Source organism: Artibeus jamaicensis, unplaced genomic scaffold (genome assembly GCF_021234435.1).
Source record: "Artibeus jamaicensis isolate MK-2021 breed Jamaican fruit bat unplaced genomic scaffold, CSHL_Jam_final contig_387, whole genome shotgun sequence".
Taxonomy (NCBI): Eukaryota; Metazoa; Chordata; class Mammalia; order Chiroptera; family Phyllostomidae; genus Artibeus; species Artibeus jamaicensis.
Genome location: NW_026521812.1, coordinates 21110433 through 21132505, shown reverse-complemented (window position 1 = coordinate 21132505; position 22073 = coordinate 21110433). Strand labels below are relative to the sequence as shown.

General features: G+C 38.9%; 1 protein-coding gene across 1 annotated transcript in view; it reads left to right on the top strand.

The window, feature by feature from the left end:
* LOC119059390 (protein farnesyltransferase/geranylgeranyltransferase type-1 subunit alpha-like) overlaps positions 1-11758 on the top strand; it is a 34030-nt gene extending 22272 nt beyond the window's left edge. Inside the window, exon 2 of the mRNA XM_053664886.1 lies at positions 11073-11758. Coding sequence (XP_053520861.1) covers positions 11073-11692 — 620 coding nt within the window. The 3' untranslated portion in view covers positions 11693-11758. The remainder of the gene's footprint in view (positions 1-11072) is intronic.
* The last annotated feature ends 10315 nt before the right edge of the window (positions 11759-22073 follow it).

The following is a 22073-nucleotide window of genomic DNA, read 5'->3' as shown; positions in this document are numbered from 1 at the left end:
ACCTGAACCCAGCTTGAAGTGCCTTGTACAGGCACATAACATTGGAGAACTACTGGGACCTCTCTCCCTGGGTGAGGATAACTTTCCTCCAGAAGTCAAGATTTGCCTTGGCTGTCTTTTCCCTTGTGTGCTGCTTGAGAGTCTCTCCCTTGGGTGACTGCGATTGAAGCTCTGTTTACTCGGACACAAAAGTCTTCATGATGTGGCATCAGGAGTTTAAACTGCTCTTTCTCCAGATGCTCTGCCCACTTCACAGCATGTCAGATATTGTTCTAGAGCATAACTGTTTATGAAGCCCTATGGCAAACTTAAAATATCTATTTTTTTGTTTTCTGTCTCTGAACTATCGATTCAGTAGTTCTTGGAAGAGAGTGTGGCATCTGCATAAGACATTGGTCCCTATGCACAAAAGCTGGCAAGCAGTGGATGGATACGCAAAATGTTTCTATCAACCCGTCTATAATATCCTCATAACTTCAGTTAAGCACAGATTGGGAATTCTGAAAAAACTACAGATCTTCATGTTCCATTCCTTTTTTAAAAAAGATTTTTATTTATTTATTTTAAAGAGAGGAAGAGATGGAGAAAGAGAGGAAAAGAGTCAATGATATGTGAGAGAAACATTGATTAGTTGCCTCTTACATGCCCCCAGCTGGGGACCTGGCCCACAACCCAGGCATGTGCCCTGACCTGGGAATCGAACCAGCGAGTTTTGGACAGAGCTCAATCCACTAAGCCACACCAGCCAGGGCCCATTCTTCATATATGAAGGACTTTCTGTTTCTGATCTAAATATTATCTCCATTTTGGAGCAAGAAAATTTGCTCTGGACTAATATTTCTAATATGTGGGAAGGTTGAATTGGGGAATTGACATTGTTTGATATGTACAAGCCTATTTTGAAAATATAGCCTTCATTATTCCTTCTACTTCTTTTTGCCTAATTTAGTACCTCATACTATGTTACTTTTTGTTAATTGGATTTATTATAGGATTTAAATTGGAAATAGTTAATACCTGGTAAATATGTATGCATATATATGTATAAATATTTTGTCATTTTCTTCATCGCAGAAATAGCATTAAATTGATTTGTCATGGTTTGTTATATAAGATTCATTGCTTTTTTTCTATCCCTAATTTGTTGAGTTTTGTGTTTTACCAAGTTTTTATTTCTTGGTATCACTGCCCTCTTCTAATAATTGCTGGCCCTGTCTAGATTTATCACATCCCCATTGGTATACTGAATTAATACTTAAATATTTAATTGTATTTTACAAGAAACTTGGCTAATTTCTCACTTTAAGGACTTCTTCACTGTTATTTATAACATCTGTAATTTATGCAAAATTTCTGAAGTTCTGGAATTGCATTGTTAGTGAACACATGAAGACTGTTGCTGCTCATCTTTCCATCCAGACTTCATCTAGAGAGCATCTGGGCCCTCTTGTCCCCCTCTTGGTGCTATCCTGTTGTTCTCCAGCTCTTATTTGTTGCAAATGTTACTAACCACCTTTCTGCACGTCCACCTCTACCATGGATCTCCACTCCACTTCCAGAAAGTGTTTCTGCATGTAACTGCTGCTACTTACAAGAATATAAGTCTGAATATAAGTCCTTCTTCACTCTGGTTCATTTATTTCTTTCTTATAGAAGATTTGTTGTGTTCTCCCGATGATATTTATAGAATAGAACTTAATAATTCAGGATAAGTGCAGCTTAAGTCTCATTGATCCATAACAAATACATGTCTACTAATACATACAATATGCACTCCTTATGTTTCTTTTTTATTGTATCATATAACATATTATTTGATATCATTTGTGCTTAGCAGAGGTACACTGTCTTACATTTTGTTGTTGTTGTTTGAGTGTAGATTCAACTGATTGCCATGTGTATGTAAAATCACTTGTTTCCTCCCTATTTTCTTCTTTCCCCAGCCTCTGACAAACAGCATTCTTCTTCCTACTTGTAGTAATTTGACTGTTTTTGGTACTTCCCATAAATAGAATCATACAGCACTCGTGTTTTCTGCAAGTCATTTATTTCACTTAGCATAATGCCCTTAAGGGTTGTCCATGTTGCAGCAATGACTTGATAAATGTCTTATTTTGAATGCTGAATAATATTTCACAGTATGGGTTTACCACAGTTCATGCAGTCATCTGCCATTGGGCAACTGGGTTGTTTATACTGCTTGGCTATTGTGATTAATGCTTCTGTGAATGTGGGTGTGCAGATATCTTCTCCAGATCCTGCTGTCAGTTTTTTTGTATATGTAGCCACAAGTAAAATTGTGGGATCATATGCTGTGTTTTTTTTTTAATCTTTTTTTAAAAATATTTTATTATTTATTTATCTTTAGAGGGGAAGGGGGGGAAGGAGAGAGGGAGAGAAACATCAATGTATGGTTGCCTTTTGTGCGTCCCCTGCTGGGAACTGGTCTGCAGGGAACCGGCCTGCAACCCAGGCATGTGCCCTGACTGGGAATCGAACAGCTATCGTGTGGTCCGCAGGCTCGCGCTCAATCCACTGAGCTACACCGGCCAGGGCCATATGCTGTGTTTTCAGTCCATGCTTCCATAACAAAGTGTCAGTAGACTGAGTTTCGTATTAACAACAGGAAAGTATGTTTCACAGTTCTGGAACCTTGATGTCTGAAATCACAGGTCCAGCATGATTGCATTTGGATGAGGACCACCTTCCAATTTGCAGGTGTATCCTACTCACGAGGGATCCACTCTCATGACTTCATTACCTCCCAAAAGCTCACCATTGTATTTTGGAAGATTTCACCATAGGAATTTTAGAGGGACACCAACATTCATTCCATAGCATGTGGTAGGTCAGTGTTAAATTTTCAAGAATCTGTCTTAGTGTTTTCCATGACAGTTACAACATTTACCTTCCCAACAGCAACTGATACATAATTCCCATTTTTCCAACACTTGTTATTTTCTAGGTTGTGGTTTTTTTTAAGTAGCCATATATCCCTGACTGGTGTGGCTCATTTGATTGGGCATCATCCCGCAAATGAAAAGGTTGCAGGTTCGATTTCTGGTCAGGGCACGTGCCTGAGTTGCAGGTCCATCCCCAGTTGGGGCACGTGCAAGAGGCAACTGATCAATGTTTCTCTCCCTATCTTTCTCCCTCCTGTACATCTTATTTAAAAATAAATAAATAAAACCTTTTATATATATGTGCATAATTATACGTATATGAAGTAGGCATGTAATGGATGTGAGTGATATCTTACTGTGGCTCAGATATGCATTTCCTTAGTGAATAGTGGCACCAACCATCTCGTCATGTGCCTGTATGCCGTCTCTAGAGAAATGGTGGCTCAGGTCCTTTTTCCACTATTTAATCAGGATACTTGGGATTTTTATGGGGGTTTTGGTTGAGGTATAGAAGTTTATTATATTGTGATTTATACTAAAAAAAAATGTATATTTGGTTTTTATATAACTATTTTACTTTTTGATATTACTGTAAATGAAATTGTTAACTCAATTTCTTTTTTTAATTTTTCTTCATTAAAGTATAGAACTAAAAAAATTAGCTTTAAAAGAATCATTAGAAAATTAATTAAATTAATAATTAAATAAATTGAAGTGATTAATTACCTTCTTAAATACTGTTCTTCTCAGGAAAAAAAACTTATAAGGCTAAGTAGAAGTAGAAAATTAGAAAATTTTATGAGTTTAACTATGTAAGACAGCCTAATTCTTATCTACTCTGAATAGTAAAGTCACAATACTGTTTTAGTTTCATATCTAAACAAAATGCAAGACTTTTCAACTCACTCTGATATTTCTACAACCTATTTCACATCTAGCGTTTCTCCCCATCTTACAAAAACAATGTCAGAGAATGGTGGAGTGGGTTATGGTTTCCCACTGTTACAATTTTCCACATGTGACCAGATACATCTCTAGACATGGCATACAGGCACCTGATGAGATGGTTGGTACCACTATTCACTAAGGAGATGCACATCTAAGCCACAGTAAGATATCGCTCACATCCATTGCATACCTACTTCATATATGTATAATTATGCACACATATATAAAAGATTTTATTTATTTATTTTAAAATAAAATGTACAGGAGGGAGAAAGATGGGAAGTAATGCTAGATGTGAAATAGGTTGTAGAAATATCAGAGTGAATTGAAAAGCTTTGCATTTTGTTTAGGTATGAAACTAAAACAGTATTGTGACTTCACTATTCAGAGTAGATAAGAATTAGGCTGTCATATATAGTTAAACTCATAAAATTTTGTAAGTTTTCACTATCCAAGGATAAAAATAACTGATTTCTATTAAATAAATGACAACATTTATATTTAGTCTATTTCAATTTCATAAGGATTAAGTTATTATAAACAGTGTGACTTATAAATGTATGGTTTTTACTCACTGTAATTTGAAAGTTATTTTAAAAGGAAACTGCTTGAAAAGTTCATTGTTTGTGCTATGACCAGATACCCAAGTACTTATAATTATCTGATGTTTACAAATACAAAAAATTATCTACTTCACCATTCTTAACAAAGGAATCTCTCCTACTTCAAATTTTTGTAATTCTTATATTCTTTGGTATAAAAATTGTTTGTTGAGTTTATAGTGAAATGTATAATTCCTAGTTTCATGCATTTTATATGTAGTCTTTTGAAGAGTCCTGATCTTATGCTTTCATATAATGCTGAGTGCACAGTAGACACAACAAACTTTTGCTAAGTTGGTAACTAGTGAATTTTGAGTAACAGTAAACTGATTCTGTATAAAATGTGAAGATTAGGCATGTTCATGAATATCTACCCTAGGGAGGTTTTCTGCACATTCTGAGTGCATGCTGAAAACTCTTTGTTTTAATAATTTCTCAGCACAGGCTTCCTCAAATAGAGATCTTGTAACAGTGGGAAATTGTAACCCACCCCACCATTCTTTGACCTTGTTTCTGTAAGTGCTGATTCTCACTAATATGTAGCTTATAGATGAACAGCATGTTTATATGAGAATCCTGGGAACTAACTTCAAAAGATACAGACCCAGACCTTCAAGTATCTCAGCTCCGGAAGATTTGCTGACCTTCAACCATGGAGTCAGGATGAGGCAAAACCAGAATGACATGAATCCAGGATGATGCACACTGGACCATCACTTGCCTTATTGGAATGGACTGTGCTCGTCTGCACATAGAGAACTTCACAACTCCCTCCCTTGATCTCTTTGTTCTGGTTCCCTGTCCCTCCTTATAAAGAAACCTCCGCCTCCAATAAGAGGTGGAGATGGGCTTTGAGACGTGAGTCCTCCATCTTCCAGGAGATGGATTTTGGGACACGAGTTCCCTGTCTTTCAGATGGCCAGCATCTGCAAATAACCCACTTTCCTGTACATTAGCACCTGCCTCTCAAGTATTAGCTTTTGTAGTGGCTGCCAGCCAGACCTGCTTTTGGTTACAATCCCAATACCATATTGTTTGTTAAAGTTTCAACAAGGAACCAAGAAGAAAACTCCATTCCAACACAAAAAAGTAATCTTACATTTTTTAAGAACAAGAAGGTAATTTAAAAGAAATGTCCTGTGTTGTAGCGGGAAATTTTCAACATGTGGTGAGGAGCCAAGAGTGTTGTCCAGAAAAGTATTATCAGTGTCATTAATTACATCAGTGTATGAAGGAGAATTTTATCTTGTTTATAGATTTTAATTTACTGAGTGTATTAAGGTTACACTTTTTTTTTTAATGGCTATGAATTCTTTTTTTTAAGATTTTATTTATTTATTTATTTATTTTTAGGGAGACAGGGAGAGAAAGACAGGGAGAGAAACATAAATCTGTGATTGCCTCTTACACATCTCCTACTGGGGACCCGGCCTGCAACCCAGTCATGTGCCTTGACTGGGAATCGAACTGGTGACCCTTTGGTTCACAGGCCTGTGCTCAGTCCACTCAGCCACACCATCCAGGGTTTAAGGTTATAATTTTAAACAATAACTTTCTTCATTGCAAATTTCTATTATTGTTTTAAAATCTGGTCTTTTCTAGCAGATAGCCTGTCCAGGAATTTGACACTTTAATAAAATTCATTATAGTTTTTGCAAAAATCTTTTTTCCACAGATGTTTAAGATTCCTGAGATTAAGAAAATAAATGAAAAAAATTTTAAATGTCCATGTGTACTTAAAACATTGTAACTGTATGTACAAAACTCATAGAAAAACCAATGTTTAGGAACCTACAACCAAGGTTTAATACTTTATTTACAAAAATGTACTGAAACTACAATGAACCATGATAGATATAATAACATTATTACAATATTTACTCACAAGTTAGTTTGATAAATTTATAAATTAATAAATGGCATCAAATTACACAGATTATTCATCAGGTGGCTGATCATCTGGTTTCTTTCTCCATCCACCAGAACTGCTAAAGAGCAGGTTGAGTCTTGAAGGCAGTCCTCTAAGCATCTTGACTCTCTGTGGCTAGAAGGATCCAGGCATCTCTTCAGTAGGACACTGCAAGGAAATTTATTCTGCTTTCTAAAATTTCCTGGCTCCTAAACAACCTAAAACAGGTTACAGGAGACCTGTAGCATACAGGTGGGTGCAGAGAGATATGAAAAAGTAGAGGTGTGGCATCCCAAAACTGAGCTTTAAAAAGCTGTCAAGTCAGAGATTCTTGGTTACAAGCAAAAGGAAGCCATCCCAATTAAGTGTAGAACAAAGTGGGTGTCAGAGGGCCAGAAGGAAAATCTCATGGATCCCAACACAAGCGCAGACAGCATCAAAGTTGTCAAGAGGACTACTCTTCTCAAGGGCTGTGTGATACTGCTTCATCGGGCACATTCCAGTTATGGCTTATCTCTGGAGACCAGATTTCTCAGTGTGGTTGTATGCATACAACAAAAACTGGCTGCCACTCCTGAGTCTACCTGACCTTGTAGCTGTAGTATCCTCCAGGCAGTTACTGACTCAATGGCTAGGTCAAGCAAATAACCAAGCAAAGGAATCTGATCAGCTTAGGTGTTCTCTCCTAATCTAATCAGCCATGGCTGGGGAGACAAAATATAATGCAAGTATAGGGCTGCGCCCTCTCAGAAATGGACGTAGGTGGAAATGAAACACTTAGTAGCTCAAGTTCCCGGATACCAGACGGATTGTGTTTGGACTTTCTCAGTTTTTTTGTCTCTTTCAAGTTGGGAGTTCAGGCTACGAGTGGTGGAAGAGACAAACCCTAACAGCATAATTCTCCTTATCTAAAATAAGGCAGGGCTTTGGTTTGTGGCAGGCCTATTAAAAACGGAAAGGTGATAAATAAAACCTTTATAAAAAGAAGCTATGACTGGCATGGCTCAGTTGGTTGAGCATTGTCCCAAGGTCACCAGTGAGATTCCAGGTCAGGACACATGCCTGGTTTGCCGCCGAGTCCCCGGTTCAGGAGTGTGTAAGAAGAAACTGATCGATGTTTCTCTCCCTCTATTTCTCCCTCCCTTCTTCTCTCTCTAAAAACAAAGAAATAAAACCTTTTTTAAAAAATGAGAGGGTGGATGTACTAGGAATTCTTGGTTTCCAACTACCTCCCCAGCTTTCAGAATGAATGGAAGCTTGAGTGACTAACTAAAACCTGTTTTCAGATGCCAGAATAGAGCTTTTGTTCTTCTGTTCCAAATAAAGATATCCTAAGAGATACAACAGGCCAATAATGAGTTTATTGCTCCAATTATTCCAGTTATTATCTTTCTCAAACAAGAAGAGTACAAGAGAATAAGCCATGAACAAAACTTAGACAACTCTTTATTTTTTTAATTTATTTTTTTATTGATTATGCCATTACAGTTGTTCTATTCCCCCCTTCATTCCCCTCCACCCTACCCCCGTCCCCACCATTATCCCCCCTTTAGTTTATGACCATGTGTCTCAAGTTCTTTAGATTCTATATTTCCCATATTATTCTTGCCCCCCATCTATTTTCTACCTACTGTCTATGCTACTTATTTTCTGTACCTTCTTCCCCCTTCTCCTCCTCTCACTCCCCTGTTGCTAACCCTCCTTGAGATCTTCATTTCTATGTTTCCACTCCTGATCTAGCAGTCCTTTTAGTTTGCTTTTGTTTTAGGTGTGGTTGTTAATAACTGTGAGTTTGCTGTCCTTCCACTGTTCATGTTTTTTTTAACTTCTTTTTCTTAGATAAGTCCCTTTAACATTTCATATAATAAGGGCTTGGTGATGATGAACTCCTTGAATTTGATCTTATTTGAGAAGCACTTTATCTGTCCTTCCATTCTAAATGAAAGCCTTGCTGGATAGATCAATCTTGGATGTAAGTCTTTGGATTTCATGACTTGGAATACCTCTTTCCAGCCCCTTCTTGCCTGTAAGATCTCTTTTGAGAAATCTGCTGACAGTCTGATGGGGACTCCTTTGTAGGTGACTGTCCCCTTAGCTCTTGCTGCTTCTAGGATTCTCTCCTTCATTTTAATCTTGGCTAATGTAATGATGATGTGCCTTGGTGTGTTTCTTCTTGGGTCCAACTTCTTTGGGACTCTCTGGGCTTCCTGGATTTCCTGGAAGTCTATTTCCTTTGCCAGATTGGGGAAATTCTCCTTTATTATTTGTTCAAATAAGTTTTCCACTGATGGCTGTTCCTTTCCCCCTTCTGGTACCCCTATAATTTGGATGTTGGAGCGTTTAAAGATGTCCTGGAGGTTCCTAAGCCTGTCCTCATTTTTTTGAATTCTTGCTTCTTCACTCTTTTCTGTTTGGCCATTATTTGCTTTCTTCTGGTCCACTCCATTGATTTGAGTCCCAGTTTCCTTTTCATCGCTATTGGTTTCCTGTGCAATTCCATTCATTTCAATTAGTTTCGCCTTCATATGTTTCTCTAATTTGCGGCTATAATCAACCAGTTCTGTGAGGATCCTGATCACCAGTGTTTTAAACTGTGCATCTGAGAGTTTTGCTATTTCTTCATCACTTAGATTTATGGGCTCTGGGGCTTTGATATCTTCTTGAGCCATTTTTAGTCTGTTCATGCCCATTAAGAATGAGGAGCCGAGCCTTGGACTCCCAGGTCGCTGGGTTGTGATGCTGTATGTGGGGGCATGGTCAGATCAAGGAAATGGTGGCGCCCTCTGCTGCTGCTGGCAGTGGGTCCTGCTGGGTCCCGTCTAATCGCCCACTTTCTTGCTTGTCTATCTGCGCATGAATGCGTGACCACAGTCAACCCGCAGCCCTGCTCCCTTGGTGTTTCCCCGCGGTTGTTCGCTGGGTCACTCACTAGGTCCAACCCTGTGCCTGGGTTCCGCGCACCTGAGTTCGTCTGACCGAGTTTTCCTGTGCAACCCCGCCCGCCAGCTGCTGGTTTCGCCCCTCTTACCGGTCAGGCTGAAGAATTTATTGTTATCAGACTTCCAAAAAGTTCAATTTTCTGTGTTCTGGCTGTGTTTTCTGTTGCTAACATTTAGTTGTCTCTAAACTTGGTTGTGTGAGAAAGCACAGCATCTCCACCTATGCCTCCATCTTGGCGGAAGTCCCTCAAACTCTCAAAGGAATTTTTTTTTTAACTAATTAGGCCCCTTTGATATGTTTGAGTTGCACAGGGAAATTTCATCAACTAAGGAAATAGTTGTGTTATATTTGTATGTATATAATCTTATTATTCAATGGGTATTATATATTGGGGACTATGTTAAAATCTCCAGAAGTCTACAATGTCCTGACACAATAAGTCATGTGTAATCCCTGTTATTTTTAAATGTTATGTTAGAGAAAAGCAAAGTATTTTGTTGACTGCATTATAGTCAGATCTATAATCATGTCATTTTAAGGTGTTGTGGGCTTTTTGTTATTTACAGTCACTATTTTATTATGATGCCTTTGCATGAATGTTTCAACTTCAGAAAGATCCATAAAAGGATTCCAACTTACTCTAAAACAAAGTTTTCTAAAAATAAACTTTAAGATCATACCTTTAAACTGGATGAAGATTTATAAAGCTCTCAGGAACAACTGGATCCAAAAACTACTGGCTAAGGATCAAGATAAATAGGAATTACATGTGAGGGACTGAATGAAATAAGGTTGATAATTTTTATAGCTTTTTGTTAAAAATACTATTAATTTTTAACCTGTTTTTTTTCTCCAGATATAAGGAACCTTATTTTCTCTAAAACTACCTATGACTTAGAGCAATTTGGTAAATTATACCTTTGTAAGCAATACGGAAACATTTATATTTTTCTCTCTACCTGATCCTTGTGGAAGTTTGAAGACTCTGAATGAGTATTATTTTCATGACAATATGGTTATTTGCATAAATTTGGTAGAAATATGTTATTTTTATAACAGGACACAATTGAAAATTGGTTTATTACCAAGACTTTGACTGGAATGTCATGATTGAGAGAGACATACATAGACTCTGGATGTCACCAGAAAGCTTTAAGGAATTAAGATTGACTTTGGAAGTCGATCAGAACCCCTTGGAGAAATGGCTGTTACTATGGTTCACAGCAGTCTTTCCAGGGAAGGAAAAAAATTGCTTTCCTGGGAGATGGCAAAGGAAGAATGTGGAGACATTTTGAGGAATCTCAAGAATCTGAGGAATTCACCCAAATCGATAGGTATTGCAGGCAAATAGTGTTGGCAAGTATATGGCTTAGCTTTTTAGCCCTGAGAGGCTAAAGTTCAATCTGGAGAGTCTTACAAAATTCCAACAAAGCATTTAAAAGAGCCTGCATGATAAAAGACTATTCTTGTTGTACTTATGCAAATAACAGGCCAAATTTATTAAACATTGATTTATATGTTAAATTAATCTTAATTTGGCTATATTTGATAAAATGAGGATGATTTGAGAGGGGAAAAAGTTGTTTCAATAGAAACCATAATGTCCAATTATAGATATTAAATTCTAGATAGCTTAACTGTCTTTAAAATCTTATATTTCACCTGTGGACTATACTGGATCCTGAGTTTTTCTCATGGAAGTGTTTGTCTGTAGCCTGATAAACTAGTGTTTCATTTTTTCCTCCCATCTTTGACTTGGAATTCCTGGAGTGTTAGTGGAATGGCTGAAAGATCCATCTCAGGAGCTTGAGTTTACTGCTGATATTCTTAATCAGGATGCAAAAAATTATCATGCCTGGCAACATGGACAGTGGGTTATTCAAGAATTTAAACTTTGGGATAATGAGCTGCAGTATGTAGACCAACTTCTTAAAGAGGATGTGAGAAATAATTCTGTCTGGAACCAAAGATACTTTGTAATTTCTAACACCACTGGCTACAATGATCATGCTGTATTGGAAAGAGAAGTCCAGTACACTTTGGAAATGATCAGACTAGTAGCATATAATGAAAGTGCATGGAACTATTTGAAAGAGATTTTGCAAGATCATGGTCTTTCCAAATATCCCAATCTATTAAATCAATTACTTGATTTGCAACCAAGTCACAGTTCCCCCTACCTAATTGCCCTTCTTGTGGATATCTGTGAAGATATGCTAGAAAACCAATGTGACAACAAGGAGGACATTCTTAGTAAAGCATTGGAGTTATGTGAGGTCCTAGCTAAAGAAAAGGACACTATAAGAAAGGAATATTGGAGATATATCAGAAGATCTCTTCAAAGCAAACACCGCACAGAAAGTGACCCACCAACAAATGTACAGCAATGACACCATCTAGAAGAACTTCATAGAATGCTTTTATTTTTTTTAAGAGACTCTAATGCAGGAGTTTAAAACTGGAGTGAGCATTCCTTTTGCCTGTGGTGTAACACTTGCACAGGTGTTGCTTTTTAACAAGAGCTAAGTGTAATATTCCCTGGATGCTATTCATACTAGCTCTTAGTCATTTGATTCTTTTAAAGCAAAGTAATTTGAGGAAAGAAACAAAGTCACATAAAGGAACTTTTGTAGTCTTATCAACATTTACTCCAATCCCTTAGTATCAGCTCCTTAAATGGTATATGCGTCAGGATTTGCAGCATTGATCATTGCAGATAACTGGTACGTAATGGATATGAAGTAACTTCAATTTTGGGTCAGGAAGCAAGGAATGAAACTGCTACTTAGAACCGTTATGTCACTCACTATCTCACTATCTCGTTATCTCACTATCACTGTAACCAACTAATGCCAAAAGAATGATTTTGTGATAAAACTACAGATGTATCCTAAAACAATGCCATATTTTGATTGGTTAGATAACATTTAATGATATTAAAGGGACATTATCTTAGCTTAGAAAAGCAGTTGAGGAAGAAAATACTGATATAAAATTGTAGAAACCAGAAACATGATTACATTAAAGGAAATGTTATTACAAAAAAAAAGAGCCCAGAAAACAGTCTTAGGACTTATGCAGACTCACTTCCTCTGGGCTCCAGCACTGGGGTAGCACCTGGAAGCAAACCAGGGGCATATGGGAACAAACTGAAGTATCTGACATCAGGGCAAGTGCCGGAGGAAAGCATTCTCCCAAATAAAACTCCAGAGGTCAGGCAGCAGCCATTGTTTCTTTTCTGAGCCCTTCCCCAAACAAAGAAAGCCACAGAGCAGCAACACCATATCTGAGACTCCATCAACCTGGTTCACATGGGTTGTCCCGCCCTGGTGAATACCTAAGGCTCTGCCCCATCCAACTTACAGATGCACGTTTCTACATTAGGTCATGCTACTAAGACAGGGAGTCAAAGAAGCTCTACCTAACACATGGGAACAAATACAGGGAGGCTGCCAAAAAGAGGAGAGAGAAAAATATGGCCCAAATGTAAGAATGGAAAAAACTCCAGAAAAAAACCTAAACAGAATGGAAATAAGCAATCTATCAGATGTAGAGTTCAACAGTGGTTATTAGGATGCTCAAGGAATTCACTGGGTACTTTAACAGCATAAAAAAGACCCAAGAAGAAATAAAGATTACACTAAGTGAAATAGAGAAAAAATTACAGGGAATCAACAGTGGACTGCATGAAGCCAAAAACCAAATCAATGATGTGGAACATAAGGAAAAAAAAATTCAAAATTCAGAACAGCAAGAAGAAAAAAGAATCAAGAAAACTGAGGATAGGGTAAGTAGCCTCTGGGAAAACATCAAACATACCAACATTTGAATCATAGGGGTGCTGGAAGGAGAAGAGAAAGAGCAAGAAATTGAAAACTTATTTGAAAAAATAATGAAAGAAAACTTTCCTAATTTGGTAAAGGAATTAGACATGCAAGTGCAGGAAGCACAGAGAGTCCCAAACAAAATGGATGCAGAGTTCCACACCAAGACACATCATAACTAAAATGCCAAAGGTTAAAGATAAGCGAGATTTTTAAAAGCAAAAGAAAAACAGGCAATTATCTACAAAGGAGTTCCCATAAGACTGTCAGCTGATTTCTCAAAAGAAACTTTGCAGGCTAGAAGGGAGTGACAAGAAGCATTCATAGTAATGAAAAGCAGGGACCTACAGCCAAGATTACTCTATCCGGCAAAGCTATCATTTAAAATTGAAGGGCAGATAAAGTACTTCCCAGACAAGGCAAAGCTAAAGGTATTCATAATCACCAAGCCATTATTCTATAAAATGTTAAGGGGACTTAGAAAAAAGAAGATTAAAGCTATGAACATTAAAATGGCAATAAGTCCATAACTATCAAGAATTGAATCTAAAAAAACAAACCAAGCAAACAAGCAGAAAAGCAACAGAATCATAAATCTGGAGGTTATTTGGAGTGTTATCATTTGGGAGAGGGAAAAGGGCAAGTGGGAGAAAAGATGGAGGGATTAAGAAGTATGAATTGGTAAGTACAGAATAGACAGGGGGATGTTAAGAACAGTATAGGAATGGAGTAGCCAAGGAATTTATATGCGTGACCCATGGATAAGAACCATGGTGGGGAATTACCAGAGGGTTTGAGGGGTACTGGGTGCAGGGGGGCACAGGGGGAAAAATTAGGACAACTGTAATAGCATAATCAATAAAATATTGTAAATAAATAAGTAAATGAAAATATTGCAAAAGGAGTAAGAGTGGGGAAGAAGGAGGAGTAGGAAAAGGAAGAGGAGGAGGAGAAGAGATTACAGTCCAAAATAACAATTCCATGAACTCTACATCTGGTACCTTAGGCCACAGTAAGGCCCTGCCCTGGACCCTGCGTGTCACAAACACAGTCCATGATACATTTATTAAATAATACATGGGCACCCCTTTCACTCAAAATCCAGTGCATATTGTTGGCATAGTGTGACTCATAAACACCCACTCCTGGAAATAACACCAGTTAGACCCCAGGGGAATACTCCACATCTCTTCACCTATGCCCACAATACACGGGGCAACTGAATACAGTAGCCATAAAGGTTTATGGTTTAGGGTGCTGTTGACATAGGAGAAAGACCTTGCTTGGGAATGTTGGTAAGATTTGAATATAGAAACAGATTTTTAAATAACCAAAATAATTAACTTGACAGATTCTTTTTCTCATTGTGGATGCAATAGCTTTTGGCCTAATGAAATATCTTTCCTAGTATCAAGTATCCATTTTCTTCTCTCAGGACACCAGAGATGCTCACAAATTAGGGTGAAATTTCAATAGTTGAACATAGTAGCTGAGGTACATTTTACTATACTAAAATGTTTTTATTATTCTTAAATTTGTATATGTGTAGATATAGATATAACATGCATGAAGTGTGATACAGACTCTTTACATTAGTAGTAAAATGGACATTGCAAATAGTTTAATTTTCATAAAAATATTCCATAGGTTTCATTAAATTTTTCAAAAATTAAATTAAAATTTTATAATTGTAAACTTGAGTTATTAATTATAATTCATATATTTGTTGTCTTTAACTTTAACAGATAATTTTTGAAAGAAAAATACCAGAAAAATTTAATTTGTGATGTTTTTACACTTACTTTCTATTTCATACACATTCAAAACAATTACTTTTTAAATTCTCTAGCTGACAGAAAGACTACAAATTGAAATCATGATAGAAAAAGAGAATACAAAAGTAGAGCTCAAAAACACTAATAAAAAGCCTCAAAAGAAAAAAGAAATACAAAAATCTTCAAAGGGGCTATCATCTACTTAAATACTCAAAAATTGAAAGTAAAAGTGTTCAGGAACCACATAAAATTTGCAAACAGCACATAAATTCTTTGCTTACTGAATATTTAATTGCTAATGAAAATGAGTAAGAAAATTAAGATAGCATATTTTCGCAGGACAATGGTCAACCACATTGGTTATAAGTGTCATTGTCCATTTCCATTCATTAAGTGCATTGCCTATCTTTTCTTTTAACTTTATGTCTGTTGTTAAATATTTAATTTGTCCTAGGAAATACCATTACTAAATTCATTATATTCTGAGTTTCTCATTCTCTCTTACCAGCTTCACTTTATCTATTACTTTTCTTTCCCCTGTGTCTAATAAGTGGAAATACAATGAGAGCCCTGGCTAGCATGGATCCATTGTTTGAGTATTATCCCACCAAGTGAAGGGTTGCCCATTGATTCCCCATCAGGGCACAGGCCTGGTTTCAGGCTGGTCCTTGGTTGAGGCACGTGTGAGAGGCAACAGATCAATGTTTCTTTCACATATTGATGTTCTCTCTCTCTCTCTCTCTCTCTTTCTGCTCCTCTCTCTAAAAATGAAATCTAAAAAAAAAGAAATACAATGGAGAATATTAAGGGGAGTCATTCTAAATTAAACTGCATTTTCACCTTTGGCATATCTCCTCTTATTTGCATTAGCCACACCAAAGAAGTCAACAGCTTTTTAGAACTTTATATCTGGGTATTTATGTTTTATAATGTAATGTAAAATGTCTCAGGCATTGCAGTGCTCTTCCTTCTCGAATACTTTTGATTCTGAATTTTGTAGTGATGATACCATATCTTATCTTTGTATGCTGTTTTGTAGTTTCCAAATCACTTTCATCAATATAATAGCAATAAAGCTCTACAACAGCCTTGGGTGTTCAACTCACATTTACATTAGAGAAAATCATGTTTTCAACATCACCAAGTGACAGATTTGTGACAACCAGTGGTATACTGGTAAATGTTAACACCTGACTCTTGGAGGGTATTCGAAGCCTTGATGGTAGAGTTGACCAGTTTCCATGGAATAAATACTCCCATGATGGCCAATTTCAAACTACCAATGTGATGTCAACTGGCTCCTAAAAGTTCTGAAAACCTAACCACTGGCTTTTGCAAACAGGAAGAAGCCAGCTCCAGCGTACCAACCAGTCACTTTGATTTAATTCAAATGTATATGGAAACTAACATATGTGCCTTGACTGAGATTGTGATATCAAAATAAAAGATATAAATGTGCTGGGCTTATTGGCAGATTAAACCCACAATGATGCTATTAAGTGGTAATATGGTCTTAATTACAAGTGCTTTTGGAGTTCCCAGAGGGTAGTGAGTGTAATGGGTCCCCAGTGATCCCCAATTCCTGGTATTCATGCCATTGTAGAATCTACTCCCCTTTAATGTGGGCGGAATTTGTGACTTTCTTCTAACCTTCTTAGCATACAGAAAAGGTTCAAAGGTGATGGAATGCCACTTCCATAATTATATTCTACTGTAACTTCTGTCTTACTAGCAGATGCTCTGTTTCTGGCTCTGATAAAACAAGCTGTTATGTTGTACCCTTACCTAGAGGATCACATGGCAAGGAACTGAGGCCCTCAGTCCAAACAATTGTGAGGAACTGAATTCTGCGAACACCCATGTGAGCTTGGAAATAGATCCTTTCGTAGTTGAACCTGCAGCACGAACCAATACCTTGATTGCAGTTTTGTGAGAGACCCTGAAGTAAGAGGACCCAACTAAGTAAGCCATGTGTAAACACCCTGACCCACACAAATAATGAGATAAATATATAATGTTTTAACCCATCTAGTTTGCGTGATTTGTTACACAGCAATGGAAAGCTAATACAGCCAGGGTGTACTGGAGCATTGTTCTAGACAATGTCATGTGGAATTGTAGCTAGTATTGAAAATTGAATAAGAGTTTGATGCTTCAGGGAATAGAGGGGACTTTAAGGGAATGTTGGGATATAAGGTTAATTTAAAAGAGTAGTAGTGTCTATCAGGAGGACACTTAACGACATTTATCCATCTACTACTAAATACCACCTTATGCCAAATACTTTTGTGGGACAATGTTGTAATAGAGTGCAGCCAAGAGGGGGTCCCAAATAGGGATTTGTAATGGGGTCCCGAAGAGCTTGGAGATGATTGGCTCCACACCACAGGGCCACGCCTGCCTAGAATGCTGGCAGCTGTGACCAACTATGGGAGGAGCCAGGAATGAGGCTGCAGAGGAAGATTGGCACTGAGATTTAAACCCAGGTGTGGCAGCCATTTGGTATCTTTCTGGGGACCAGGCAGCTTTGGAAGTGCTCCCTTTTTGCCATGTGAGTGGTGCCAGGAGCCTGAATCGCAGACTCCCATCTCTTTCCTGAGATACAGTACTCCAGACTGGGCAGAGGGAGAAGGAAGGACTGTGTTTGTGGGTATTCTAAAGAACTTTAGTCTGTATAATTTTTAAATAAATAATTCCTTTCCTTTTCACCAATCTCTGGAATTGAGGGATGTCTTTCCTCTGGCAGCGGGCAAGGTGAACCTAGTATTCACCTTGAAGCCCCAGAGAGGAAGCCCCAGAGAAAAGGGGGGTCTTTTATATCTCTCATCACCCTGCCCCCAGTCTGTTCTGTAACGGTTTTTGGTGACCGAGATGTGACCCTAATTGCCGGTGGCAGACCAATCCCCTCAGGTGTGGGAGAGTAAGACTTAGGAATTTTCCCAGTCTCTGAGAATTTCTCTGCACTCCTGAGTGCACCCTTCATGCCTGGAAAGGTGAAAAGGAAACAAAATGGGGAACAGAGCACAGAAGTGAAATGGTTTGGTTGAAAACTTGTTTCTGAACACTGTTTTTGAATAACGGAGTAGTGGATAATGGTTTGGTTGGTATGCTGCTTCCAGTCTGCTCACTTACAGTTTGGGTGAGCCCAGGTGGCACTAAGGAAACCTGTACTCAGGTTTGGGGAGGAGGCAAACCTCTACGTTCTGTAAGCTGAGCCTGTCTGTATTTTGGAGATTCGGCAGCAAGCCAGGTGGGTGTGCCACCATTTGGGTAAAATGGAGGATGAGCCATGTGAGTGCCCCACTATGGAGGACAGGTCATGCATGTGCACCGCCATCTTGGATGACCCAGCGTGCATGGGCGCTGCCATCTTGGATGATGGGTCACGAGTTCCAAGTTTCACCATCTTGGAACTCAGTAAGGTGATGGGCTAAGGGTTCTTTTCAGATTATGGGCTGTGTGTTGCTGCTGTGTGGGCATTGCACCAGTCAGGTTCTCTGTGCAACTGGTTCTGATAGGGAGGGCTCTGGTTCTGAAGGTCATGAACTAGAATCCAAGGGTGACCATCTAATTTATAGGGTGGTTGCAAGATCTAAGCTTAAGAAAGCTGCAGGATGTTTCTGTGAATTTAGGGACTTTTAGTGGAAGGTACCTATAGTGCTAGAGATTTTTAGCTGCCATACTGAGTTTAAGTACTAAGTTTAAGTATAGTCCTTCCCAGTGTGTGAAAGGAACAGGGATTAAAAATAAGTTATGGTTAAATCCGGATGGGTAAAACTATGTAGGAAAAGTTGTGAAAGTTTTAAACCTAGAGGAAAGGCAACCTCAACTACTCATTTTCTGGTTTTATGGGAATGTGGTTTCAATTTGGTCCTGTTTCTGATCAGAAACCCTCTCTACTTGGTCCGAAGACCAAGTTAGGGTCACCTGTAACCAGTTGGGGAGAATACCTTTGGAAGGGTAATTCAGGGCTGATGAGTGTTTCAGCCTGAGGCATGTCTCTGCCATTGAGACAAGGTCTAAACGGAGCATGTCTCTGCCATTGGTTCTGTTTCTGATCAGAAATCCTCTGTACCTGAAGACCTAGTTAAAGTCTCCTGCAAGGTCACCTGCAAGATTTAGGAAAGGTCGCCTGCAAGACCTAGGAAAGGTTGCCTGTAACCAGTTAGGGAGAATGCCTTTGCCACTCAGGACCTAGGAAGGATCATTCAGGCCTGATGAGTGTTTCAGCCTGAGACAAAGGAGTAAGTCTCTGCCACTGGTTTTGTTTCTGATCAGAAAATCTCTGTATCTGAAGACCTAGTTAAGGTCAGCTGAAGACCTGCTTAAGATCAACTGAAGACCTAGGAAAGGTTGCCTGTAACCGGTTGGAGAGAATGCCTTTGCCACTCAGGATCCAGGAAGGGTCATTCAGGGCTGATGAGTGTTTCAGCCTGAGGCAAAGGACACATCTCAAGGTATATAAAAGGATATCAGAAGGAAAAGGATTTTTCTTCACACTTTGTGTTTTTCTCTCTACCTGATCCCTCCAGAATTTGGCATTCTGAAGTAATGAGTGATGACATAAGGTTTCTTTGCATAAATCCATTATGACCAGTCATCAACGGTGGTTTTGTTAACCAAGATTTTGGCTGGAATGTCATGCCCAATGGAGGCATGTCTGGGTTCTGGTTGTTACCAGAAAGCACTGAGGAACTGGGATTGACTTGCGAAGCTAGCAAAAGCCCACAAGAAAAAGCCTGGTACCTTAGTTGGCAGTCTTTCCAGAAAAGAATGAGGTTGCTTTCCTGAAAGATGGCTAAAAAGTAACATATAGGCACAATGGAAGCCTCAAGGATTTGAGTGAAACAATCAATACAGGCAAAGCCAGATGGCAGATGTGTGGCTCTGCTTCTGTGTCCGGAGGGGCAAACTGAGAAGTCAATCTAAAGGTTCCCTGTGTAAGTTCCAGCAAAGTGGAATTAAAGATTGTAGGTGGTCCAGGCTGGTCTTCGTGTGTTTATGCAAACAAACAGGCAAACAGTTAAAAGCTGGACTCAATGTAGTTCCTTTAGTAACAATAAGGGTGATCTTAAGGGGAAAAATTGTGATTCAAAGAAAATCACAATGCTCAGTATTGGACATCATAATGGCACAGCTACTGTCTTGAAAGTTTGTTTTTCACTTGAAAGTTAAGCCTGGGTTTGTAATATCACCAAAAATGTTCAATTTACAGGCACGAAGGACCTGTCAAATTGCCACTGTTAGATGTCATTGCAGCAAGGGCCTTGCAACTGGATGTCTTCCCAAAGACAGTCTCACAGGCACAGAGATTGGCTGGGGTTTTTGTGTAAATTAACATGTGTTCCTCCTTCTGTTTTCATAGGGCATATGCCTAGGACCTCATTACTTGAGTGACTGGTTGCAATATAGGCCTCACTTAAGGACCCCATCCTCATCGTCGCTCCCTGAGACTCAGTGGTTTTACTAAACTAAGTGGTTGGGTTGGAGCACTCTGTGGGTTTCACTTTAGAACTGATTCTCCCTTTCTGTCCCAAAGGCTCAGACAGAAAGAGCCCAGAGATCTGAAAGGAGGGAAATCCTAATATATTACCCTCAGCCCAAGTTCAGTATAGTGGGCCACAAGGGTTTTTGATAGGAGTAGCATATCTTGTACATCTTCCTCCAGATAAGCCATTCTTTACCTACAGAATACAACAAGGATGCTAACTGTCCAGTAATGTTGCCTTTGGACATCAAGCTGCCAACTTCCTGATGACAGCCAACTGACCTGGATTCTGTAAGGTCCTTCCCTTACAGGAAGGTTCATTCCCCTTCCCTCCATGCTGCTCCTACCCCCTCCTTTCAGGGTACCCCTGACCCAAGCGTAGGCAGGACAATGTCCATGTCTAGCCTGCAGTAGTTATAAGAAGATGAGACCTTCATCCATTGCCCTTTATATGATTATTAAGTGATTGTTTATCTGAAAGAAGGGATTTGTAACAGGGTGCAGCCAAGAGGGGGCCCCAAATAGGGATTTGTAATGGGGTCCAGAAGAGCTTGGAGATGATTGGCTCCACACCACAGGGCCACGCCTGCCTAGAATGCTGGCAGCTGTGACCAACTATGGGAGGAGCCAGGAATGAGGCTGCAGAGGAAGATTGGCACTGGGATTTAAACCCAGGTGTGGCAGCCATTTGGTATCTTTCTGGGGACCAGGCAGCTTTGGAAGTGCTCCCGTTTTGCCATGTGAGTGGTGCCAGGAGCCTGAATGGCAGACTCCCACCTCTTTCCTGAGATATGGTACTGCAGACTGGGCAGAAGGAGAAGGAAGGACTGTGTTTGTGGGTATTCTAAAGAACTTTAGTCTGTATAACTTTTAAATAAATAATTCCTTTCCTTTTCACCAATCTCTGGAATTAAGGGATATCTTTCCTCTGGCAGCAGGCAAGGTGAACCTAGTATGGAGGAGGAAGCCCCAGAGAAAAGGGGGATCTTTTATATCTCTCATCACCCCCCCAGTCTGTTCTGTAACAATGTTATTAAGTATTAAGCAAAGCTTCTATGTAGCTTAAAGTATAACCTGAAGGTGAGAAGGAGCTAGCAATCAACTAGTAAAGAGAGAATCAACCAATACAAGAGAATAACAAGAATTATGTAAAGAATTAAAGCAGAATGACGTGTTAAGTACCTAGCTGGTCCTATACAGGACTAGCTAGGTACTACAGAGTAGTTGGTATCGAAAGTTGTGGCAAACCTGTAAATTTTCCCCCATACCCATTCTTTCCCACTTTCCCTCTAGTAGTAGAATTGCCCAAGTTTTGACCAGGAAACTAGCTACCCAGGTAGCAACCATATTTCTCAGCCTCCCTTGCAGCTAGGTGTGAACATGTGACTAAATGGGCAGAGCTAATATTACAATTTCCTGGTCTTGTTTTCATAAGGAAATTGTTTTTCTCCACAATCTCTTTTTCCCCTTTTTTTCCAGGCTGGAATATAAACAGATGTAGGCTAGCTTTAATCGTGTAAATGAAGTTTACAACTCTTTGGTAACAACAGAGTAGAAGGAACCTGGGTCCCTGAATAATTTCATGGGGCCAAGCTGCCCACTCATCAAACACCTGTTTACCTCTGAACTGTTATGTGTGAGAGAAATAAACTATAATCTTTTTTAAATTACTATCTTTGGGGAT